At 34.2% G+C, this 10,349-nt stretch overlaps 1 protein-coding gene across 1 annotated transcript; it reads right to left on the bottom strand.

The window, feature by feature from the left end:
* Positions 1 to 1,248: 1,248 nt before the first annotated feature.
* Positions 1,249 to 4,654, bottom strand: LOC107743483 (collagenase 3-like). The gene is made up of 10 exons (XM_016556705.1): positions 4,546 to 4,654; positions 4,226 to 4,470; positions 3,988 to 4,136; positions 3,057 to 3,185; positions 2,821 to 2,982; positions 2,598 to 2,727; positions 2,367 to 2,500; positions 1,686 to 1,845; positions 1,504 to 1,607; positions 1,249 to 1,377 (listed from the first exon to the last, which is right to left on the bottom strand). The coding sequence occupies exons 1-10, from the start codon at positions 4,648 to 4,650 to the stop codon at positions 1,277 to 1,279; spliced, it is 1,419 nt and encodes a 472-aa protein (XP_016412191.1). The 5' UTR covers positions 4,651 to 4,654; the 3' UTR covers positions 1,249 to 1,276.
* Between the last annotated feature and the right edge of the window lie 5,695 nt (positions 4,655 to 10,349).

Raw genomic sequence — 10,349 nt, 5'->3', positions numbered from 1 at the left:
TCTTTATATCTTTACTTCTTGGGAAGTAAATGTTTGAAGGAAATGTTAAAATAACTATTATATTATACTATAATTAAATTATTGCCTAAGTTTATCATAGCACCTATACACATTTATTGTATCTATCACTATAATAATCATGTATTTTTTTTCTTTTTTTGTATGTGCCTTTGATTCTTTCCTTTGTATAAGTTATTTTGTCATATTGTGTTTACATAAAAACAACATTTAAAAACAAAAAATAAAAGGAAATATTTCTTGCCTTGAATATGTGGGTATTTAAGAAAAGATTATATGTACTAAAATTACATCTACACCAAAATATTTTATATTATCATTAAATATTTAAAGATTTTTAGTAGTAGTAATATTTTAAATAGGTGTTAGATATTTAATAATAATATAATACAATATATATAGTAAAAAAAATGCATCTATTAAAAACTTAGACCAAATATTTACATTATTAAATTTATTATTATTATTATTATTATATACAAACATCAACATGATTACAAATTATAATCACAAATTATTTTATTTTTTTACCTGGTTTTTATTTTCTGTAATTTAGCATAATTTTTCACACAGACTTGAAACTGTCACACCCCTGTGGACGGTTGATTGTGGTTTCTCCCTCTGTGTCCTTATTTGGTTGTTCCTGTTCTAATCATTAGTTAATTACCCTCATTGTGCTCACCTGTCTGCCACCAATTATCCACCCTATATTAGTTCCTGTCTGTCTGAGCTTTAGTTGTCGGTTATTGTGAATGTTACCCTGTGTGTTGATGTCTACCCTGTCTGGATCTCCTGTTGTCATATCATTAAATATCCTTTTCTTCGTCATCCTGCCTGGTCTCTGGAACACCCTGCCCGTGACAGAAACATCTGTGATCACCTGATTATGTTTCAGGTATTATAGTGATTTCATCCATGTACTGTAGCTAATTTCTAATTGGTCTTCCCTATTTAACAATCCTACATTTGGTATCAGACAGATTAATAAACAATAAAAAATAAAATAAAAAACAATATTCAGATTATTCAGCAAATTGCTAAATTCTTTATTTTGAAATTGCATCAATCATAAAACATGTTTTATTTTGACATTTTGTTGCCAAGGATACTAAAATACCTACTTTTTGGTCAAATAAATTAGAAGGTTAATAAGTCACTTAATCATTTACTTTAAAATACTGACGGTTCAGATTTTACTTCGTGCAGGGCTGCAGGCAGTATATTGCTGAGCTTTAAAGAAAAACTCAACATTAACTGACTAACAGGGCAGGAAATAATTGTTGTTGAGAACACGGAGCAGCTTGTTGTTGTGTGCGCCAAACTCAAACATATTTGGTCCGCTGAAGATATAGTTGAAACCTAAAAATGATCATAAAAGACTGTGTTAGAAGGGATTTTACTTCAGATGTTCTTGTTTGTAAGTCACTTTGGATAAAAGCATCTGCTAAATGAATGAATGTAAATAAAGGTATGCAAAACCCATACCTTTATACTGGAAGGCTGCGGTCACCTTCCCTGTCATTCCAGAGAAAACGTCTTCCACCGGTTTAGGATAACCTTTCTCCAGTTTGCGTTGTTCCTCATTATAACTGTACAAAATAAATTCATGTTACTTGAGGATTCCTGAAAAAGATGACCAGCTCGATCAGATTAAGTGATTTACTGACCTATAAATCTGGTTGTTAACGAAAAACAGGATTTTGTAGCTTGTCTCATCGTAGAGGACTGCGTCGATTTTCTTCACTTTTCTTGGCAAACGGAATATGCTGATACTTTTGGGATATCCCTGTACCATATCATAGCCATAGAGAGCCCAGACCTTCTCACCTGAGGAGGGACAACATTTTCAAATTATATTTCATGTCTCATATGACATAACTATCTCCACTTTTAAAAATAAACATTCTTTACTGGCATCAATGGTTCCATGAAGAACCACAGAAGAACCATTTCTGGTTCCCAAAAGAACCTTTCAGTGAACAGTTCTTAAAAGAAAATTTTTTTCCTTGATGTGAAGAACACTTTGATAATCTAAATAACTCTTTTCCACTGTTAAGAGCCTTTTGTGCATTGGAAAGGTTTCATGAATGTTAAAGGTTCTTCATGGAACCATCAATGTTAATAAAGAACCTTTATTTTTAAAAGGGTGAAATATCTTTCCATTAGACAAAAGGTTCTTTATAGTGGAAAAGGGTTCTTTAGATTATTAAAATGTTCTTTACACTTAGAAAAAAAATAGTTCTTTAAAGAACTGTTCACTGAAAGGTTCTTTAAGGAGCCTTCTATGGCATCGCTACGAACCCCCCTTTTGGAACCTGTTCTGCCATTTATATTCACATGGTTTTTACCTTTGATAATGAAGACTTTGTCATCCAAAGGACTCTCGAATGCTGCATCAATATGATCTGGAATCTCAGGCCAGAAGCCTTTGATGAGATGTTGTTCAACGGTTGCACTCAGAGGATAACTGCGCCAGAAGAAGCTGCAAATAAAGCCAGACACCGGCGGGTCAGATACTGAAACTCGTCACAGCTCACGAGGTCATGCCGACATCAGAAAGCATTTCTGTCTCTGTTTACCTGCTCTTGAAGAACATGAGCTCTCCACGGAGCATGGTGACAGCATCTAGGACCAGTTTGGGATCGCATTTGTTTGGGGTAACTGGCGGTGTGGGTTTTGGATCTTCAGGATTGACATCAGGGTTCGGGCCTGTTTAATAAAAAAAAAGTCAAATCATTCGAAACGTCACTTTCAGCATCTTTTCGAACCATCACTGATGTATCTGATTCGTAGCATCTTTACCATAAAGAGACTGGATTCCGCTGACATCGTCATGAGGGAGGGCAAAGGTATCGATGTCTCTGTAAACGTAGGTGGGATACATCAGTGCACCCGGATCCTGGGAATGTTCGAGCCCTAGAGAGTGTCCGAACTCATGGGCAGCCACCAGGAACAAATTGTAGCCTGAGGAATAAGTGGGAATGTGAAAACAGTTGGTTTTTATTTTGTGCATTGGTACAAAATTCAACTGCCCTCACCTTGAGGAGTTCTGTAGGAGAACGTCTCGTCATCGTCAAAATGGGCATCACCACCAAGGCCTTCATATGGAGGGAAAGCGTGAGCCAGAAAACCATCTGGTCCGTCAAAGGGGTAACCGTCCCGATGATCTGGAAAGAAGGAGAGATTTGTTATTTTGAAGTGCTCTTAAACTCTCTTAACAAATTTAAACAAAACATGTACAAACAAAAATATAGGTACCAAGGAACATTTGTTGACAACAACCACCTAACTGAACATTTGGCAAATTCATAGTAGAAATTTGATAAATAATTATATATATTTATAATTAATATGTAGGATATAATAATTGAATTTACAATTAATATATATTTTAATATACAATATTTTAAAAGTATATTTATATATACAAATATAATGCAATGAAATGTAATCCAAATTATTTCCATTTTATCTCTACTAATATTTTTCTACTAAATACACACACATGAAAACATTTAATAATAACAATAAAAAATATATTCCTTTTTCATTAACATCACATTTCCTTGTGTTTCAATATAAAAAATTGTCCTGTTTTTACTGAATATGTTTGTCTTGTTTTCCAGTTAAAGTATCTTAAAAAATATTTGAAGCAAGTTAAATTTACTATTTTACAATACATAAGAAATTAAGCTTTGTGTTCAAACTATGTTTTTAGTGCAAATGTATTTTGTCTCACTGCACAGGCATATAATTCTTTTGTGTATAAACGAGTTAAAAACTCTATGAAATCAAGTTTTAATATCTTCCATAGAAAGTTTATTTGATTATTTGGTTGTTTGATTTTTATATATATTTTAAATGGAAATTTATACCAAAAAAATTTAGAAACAGGATTTTTGCAATATAGATAGATTTTTTTTTTCAAGATATTTCATATTTTTGTAATGGTTAGTTTAAAAAACTGACCTCTAACACCAAAGGAGATCATGATGTCAGCTGTTCCCCTGTAGATACGGGTGAATCTCAGAGGAGTGACATCTGCCCACACTTGCAGGGCCCTTTTGATGGAATCATCCACCTCTGCTACGGACATGTCAGGGGTGTAGTTCTCAATCCTGGCAACAACAAAAAAAGACAGTAAATGTTACAAGTCCTTTTTTAATCAATTTTGTCTTAAACAGTTTTTTCTGTTTGCCGGTCTTACCTGTAGGTCAGAGCATGTTTTTTCCACTTGTAGTCCCCTTGAAAAGTGGAGTAGGCCGCAACATCTGGAACCCCGCAGCGTGGCTTCTTCATCACATCCAGCGTCTCCTCATCCAGCTTCCCTGTTATCTTGAGTCTAAAGAACTGCTGCATCTCTTTCAACCTCAGACTCATGCCACTCATGACACGTTTTTCAGCGTCAAAAGAGGCCTGCTTTGGCAGGCCATACAACTGAGTCAGGTAATTCTGAAAAAAGATCAAAGTTAGTTTGCATTCTTTTTCTAACAGAATTGTCAAACTAGTTCAAAGCGTGCAAATTACCTCTGCAATGCTCTCTCGGTCTTCACCAGCAGGTGGCGCTATTGGGCTGGTGTAAGCAGAACCCGCCAAAACGACAAGAACGCACAGCTTGTAGTAGCTCTTCATGTTGCTTCTCTTTCAAGAAACTGATGCAGTCTGTTTTGCTCCCCTCTTATATACACCTAAAACGGACAGATTGTGCAACACGAGACTGAGTCACATATTGCACCTTTCGCCACAGGAAACAAAATCAGGGAATAGATTCTACTGAGCACTGAAATCAACTATGCAGTCTAGTTGTAATGAAATCTACTTTGCGTCTTTTATGTAAAAAAAAATATAACATTTATTTTAAAATATTTACACTAGGAGTGGTCAACTCTAATAATAATAATATGGTATACTGTGTAATATGTGAGAAGATGATCATTATAGTAATTATAGTAATGATTATATATGTATATCTAGGCTATATATTCCTTATTTTTCTTGTCAAAAATACACAAAATTTAAAAAAGCTAGATAAATATTTTTCCAGCAACTTTATATAAGTTTAATTAACAAACATTATGTTTAACTGGTTGGATTCATTGTGCCATTTTATTGTCCAACAAGAGATTTCAATTTTTTTACTCTATATCAGGGTTATTCAATATTAGACAACAATTTATAAATACTTGATTTTTTCTTAAATATTGTTAATATTCATCTCTCATAATTTGAAGGAATATCAGCTGTATGCCACTGTTATGCTTACATGTTTGACAAAATAACCAAGGCATTTCAACAAAAACCTTTATTTTGTGGAAAACACAGTGATCAAAATTAGAGAACAGTAACCACTGTAGCACGAAAGAAGATTACAACTAAAATTTTGGAGGGTTTCAGCTGTCAGAAATTGGTAGGAATTTGTAGAGGCCCTTGCTTTGAATGACTACAGCACATCTGCGGCCGCAGGACATCACTAGTTTCTCAGACTGCGCTGGTGTGATCTTGGTCCACGCTTCTTCCACTCTTTTCCATAGTTCGGTAACTGTAGTGGGATTCTTAGCCATAACTCTGTTGCCAAAGATTTTCCAGAGTTTTTCAGTTGGGTTTCAGGACTCTGGGTCGGCCATTTCATTATTTCAATGTTCTTAGCTTCAAGGAACTGCTTTACCTCTTTTGCAGTGTGATGGGGACATTGTCTTGTATGAACATTTGCATTCACACTTCCATGTAGCTGTATAAGAGGCCCAACTCCTGCTGCACAAAACATCCCCCAAACCATGACACTTCCTCTTCCACCTTTCAACAAAATGTTTCCCATCAGACCCAAATAAATTAAACTTGCTCTCATCATTAAAATGAACTTTGGACCAGTTCTCCTCTCTCCACACAACCTGCTCCTCAGCAAAGGTGAGCTTAGCCTTTTGATTCTTTCTGCTGATGAGAGGCTTGGTAACTGCAGAGTGCGCTTTCAGTCCGACTTCTCTTAAACGTCCCAAGACAGATCCTTACCTGTTCAGTACTGAACTGGCGAGCAATTCCAGCTGCAGTGCTGAACCGATTTCCCATTGAGAGTTTCCACATTATCCTGTCTTTTCATGCATTTTTCTTACATGGACAACCAGCCTTTTTGGGTTTCAGTCACCTTAGAGCGGGCCACCATCTCAGTGAAAATTAGAGGAATGCTGCCAGTTAAATAGGGTTGCCTAATTTAAGGGGGTCTGAATACTTTCCGTACCCACTGTATATACACATTTTCATCTGGGCACCAGTAATGCTTTGTAAAAGACTAAATAGGGTTGCCTGTTAAATATATGTAATGCTTCCAGTTAAGTATATATATACATATATATACACATTTTCATCTGGGCACCAGTAATGCTTTGTAAAAGAAAAAAAAAATTCAGTCCCAATTAGTTATATTGAAAAATAAGATCAGATGTGTTATCAAGCTATTATTATTTTTTACGTTTAGATACAAATGTAAGGCAGAAGTCCATATGACAGAAAAGATTCAGATTCAGAGTTTTCCTCTTGAAGTCTGGACCATTTTTATATTTTGCTTAAAACAAACAATCAAAACACTCTCATCATGTGCAGAAAACAAAGTTAACTAGTAATTTCTAGTAAGTTTCTGTTGTCTTTCCTTGCCTATTTTCCCAATTTTAACAATTATGTTTATTTAAAAATGCTCTTAACATACTGATTAATAATGCTAAATGTAGATGAAAAAAGGTCTTGTCACAATTTCCAAATATTTAGCAAAAATGAAAACTGAATTTTAAATGCATTTTCATATGACAACGCAACAATGGTCGTAAGGAGTCTTACAAAAGCTGTAACTCTTGCATAGTAACTCCAGTTGCAATAACCGTGGTATTTGTGGTAGACCATAGTAAGCAGCCAATGTGCAGCTCCTCATTACCTACTCGTGGTTAGATCAATGTTACTGTTTTCTGTAAAATAAAGTGAAAATTGTGTTCTGACATCATTTAGAAACTATAGCTGCCACATTTGTCTCATTTACATCATTTGGCATGACTCTAATTGTTCATAGTCCCAAAGAAAACAAGAGATTTCAGTTAAGTGACAAAGTAAAATTTGTATTTGTACAACATTTATTCTGCCCCATTTTTAGTCCATTATTTTAGGTGTGTTTGCAACAAAATCCCACTTTTTCTCATGTATCATCTTGAGTAGGGGAAGCCCAATGCATTCAAAACATCCTCTTTGTCCTTTAGTGTTGTAATGAGCTGTGTGACATGAGCAGATGGGTTATGACAGCTCTGTGTTAATCATTTGTGAAATGGACCAGAATAGACTGGTTTGAAACTGTTTCTTGACCATGTTTTTCAACACTGAATGTCTTCTGAGCTTATTTTTAAAGATTATTGGTGATCTGAGTAGCTGCTTCAGTTAATTATGATGAAATCCAATAGTCCATTAAAACCAAAAATGTCCTAGCTCTATAAACAAACCTGTATCTTTTGGGGAAGTATCCCATGTAAAAAAACTACATGTATACATACACGCTTTCATCATCACTCAATGAGATTCACAGCTGTGTGGTTCATAGGCGTCTGAGGCAATATATTTCAAAACCATGGAATCGTGCAACAGGAAACCATCAAGTCAGACAAGCTGGATGCCACAAAATAATTCGCAATCTGGTTCCCATCACTATATGGTGTGGTACTGATCAACTGCCTGTTATTTCTCGGCAATGAAGCCATGTGTGTGCAGCCATTGTCTTAGTTACTCGTCTAATTTTGGGGTTGAATTCCAGTTGTTGTGGTCCTACGAATAAATAAATACATCCTAGAAAAAGATAAAGAAAATGAATTTAGCCCAAAGTGTGACAAATATGGCCTCAATTTGATTTAATGATGCAATGTTTGGTTATATTTAAATTCTCATGGTTTTCCCCTGGGGAAAAAAAGATACAGACTCATTATTCGCAATTTTGGGTCACAATTTTTTTTAGAAAGTTGTACTAACATGATTCAATTCAATTCAAGTTTATTTGTATAGAGCTTTTCACGATACAAATCGTTGCAAAGCAACTTTACAGCAAATTAAGTTTCTACAATATTTTGTGGTATCTTATCAGTGGTGACTGTCAGTTAATGTACATATGGCAGAAATGTACGGAAAAATCAATTAAAGACGTAATCAAACAGACGATGAACACTATTAACAGCAATTATCATATGATGCAATCAAACTTATAGCAAAATGTGGTAGTTCTGTATGTTGTTTCAGGGTTGGCATCATCTGAGGTCCTCTGAGGGGTTGGCATCATCTCTTCTCAGGTGTTCTGGATCCAGACTGAAGCATGTGTAAATCCTAGTTACCACGGGATGTCAAACAAATAGAGACATAATTAGCGTAGCTGCTGTTCCAACCAAGCAAAATGTATTTGTTTAACCTTCCCGAGTCCGCTATTAGCATATAGCCCGTTAGCATCGCCAGCTTGGTTGCTAATCTCGCTTACATTGCTAATACTCTATTCACACACATTACCATTGTTTTACTCACTGTTACTTGCTTTAATGGCTGGTGTGTCTACCTTTGAGTACAGGTGAGGACACGTTCGCGCTGCATTCGGTGCAGGTCGAGCTGGAGGCCGTGGAGAAGCAGATTCGCGACCTGGTGGAGAGGCAGGCCCAGCTGAGAGAGCGGAGAGCCGCACTGGAACCTTACTGTAGAGTGTTACCATAATTATTTTCACGTCATGTCCGATAACTGATAAACAGCACATTATTAAAATTCTATTCTATTTTGTTTAAATAAATAAAAAAATAAAACACTAAAAACTAAAATCAATTGTTGTGATTGCTGCACGAGAATGGAATACTATTCCGACAACTATACGAGATCTAGACACATATGCTTTATTTAGGGTTCAGTTGAAGAATTGGTTAATTCATACTCAGATTTGTCAACACTAGAATTTTATATTTGCTAGCTATCCTATTATTGATTGTATCTTGTTTGCATTGTCTTTATTTGATCCCATTGTTTTTTAATAGAATACTGTATGATTTGAACTATGTAATTATAACATTTTTTAGTATGTATTTTTAATTACATTTTATTTTAGGGTGACTTGTAACATCTTGTCCAGGGACTACGGATGTAAAATAGCCTTGGCTAATTCTGGTACATTTACAGGAATGTTTTATTAATGTACAATGTCCCTGTCAACTAAATAAATAAATAAAATAAAAACAACATGCCTGTTAGATCCTGTACCCACTAAATTACTGAAAGAGTTGTTACCTGTAGCAGAAGAACCGCTTCTCAATATTATTAACTCGTCGTTGTCTTTAGGTCATGTCCACAAAAAACATGATGTATTTTAAACAATGGAATGATACCAAAAATATCTTCAAAAGACCTACTGTATATTGCATAAACAATACCCCTTTTTTAAATAAGTATTTTAGTATAATTTTCCAGTTAAAATCTAAAAATCCTTAAAACAAGATAAATTTATGGCACAAGATATGAAGGGAAAACAGGGAAATACTTGGAAAAAGGCAATATCTATCTTGACTTTTTATTTGCAGATTTGGGTCACTAAAAATAAATAAATAAATAAAATAAATTTATAAAGTTTTACTATCATGCCCTATTATTGAAAATTGAATTTATAATGAATTTATAATATTTATAATAATTTATTTATATTGAAATTATAACAACAAAAATATAGAAAATTATTTAGCATTATTATTACACTTCCTTATCTTACACTATCAAAAATATATGAAAATGTCTTTAAAAAAACGATCTACTGCATATTGCAAAAACAAATCCTGGTTTTAATGAGTATTTTTGTATCATTTTCCAGTTAAAATATCTAAACATAAAAAGGGTAACCCTGCGTCTCAATGTTCATACTATCCATCCTAAATAGTATGTAAGATTAGAATAAGTGTCTGTTTTTTTTTTTGTTTGTTTGGGGTTTTTTTCAAATAAGTGAGGCCTTGGTGAGCTTGAGACTTAATAAAATATTACAAAATCTTACTGACCCCAAACGTTTGTGTAAATGTAATATTTATTTTAAATTGTCTAGTTTGTGCAAGTAAATTTATTTAAACTGGTTGTTAAAAGTTAAAATGGATTGTGTTATGTTCTGTAATTGCTGTTTATAAATCTGTCAGAAAAAAATATGCTAAAGTTTCACCTTTAGGGGTACAACAGCCTGGCAGCCTTTTACAAAAAAATAACCATGGATTTATTACAGTAACCACAGTTTACCACAGTATTTGTACTAAAACTGCAGTAACCACAAATTTACCATGGTAATAATAATACATTTTAGTACTTAT

The sequence above is a fragment of the Sinocyclocheilus rhinocerous genome, unplaced genomic scaffold (genome assembly GCF_001515625.1).
Source record: "Sinocyclocheilus rhinocerous isolate Xijiao unplaced genomic scaffold, SAMN03320098_v1.1 scaffold106, whole genome shotgun sequence".
NCBI lineage: Eukaryota > Metazoa > Chordata > Actinopteri > Cypriniformes > Cyprinidae > Sinocyclocheilus > Sinocyclocheilus rhinocerous.
This window is presented reverse-complemented; position numbering and strand designations above follow the sequence as displayed.

Coding starts and splice junctions, on each gene's coding strand:
- LOC107743483 (XM_016556705.1), bottom strand. CDS start 4,650: ATGAAGAGCTACTACAAGCTGTGCGTTCTTGTCGTTTTGGCGGGTTCT. Junction 4,471..4,545: donor ACCGAGAGAGCATTGCAGAG/GTAATTTGCACG, acceptor ATCTTTTTTCAG/AATTACCTGACTCAGTTGTA. Junction 1,846..2,366: donor CAAAGTCTTCATTATCAAAG/GTAAAAACCATG, acceptor GTCCCTCCTCAG/GTGAGAAGGTCTGGGCTCTC.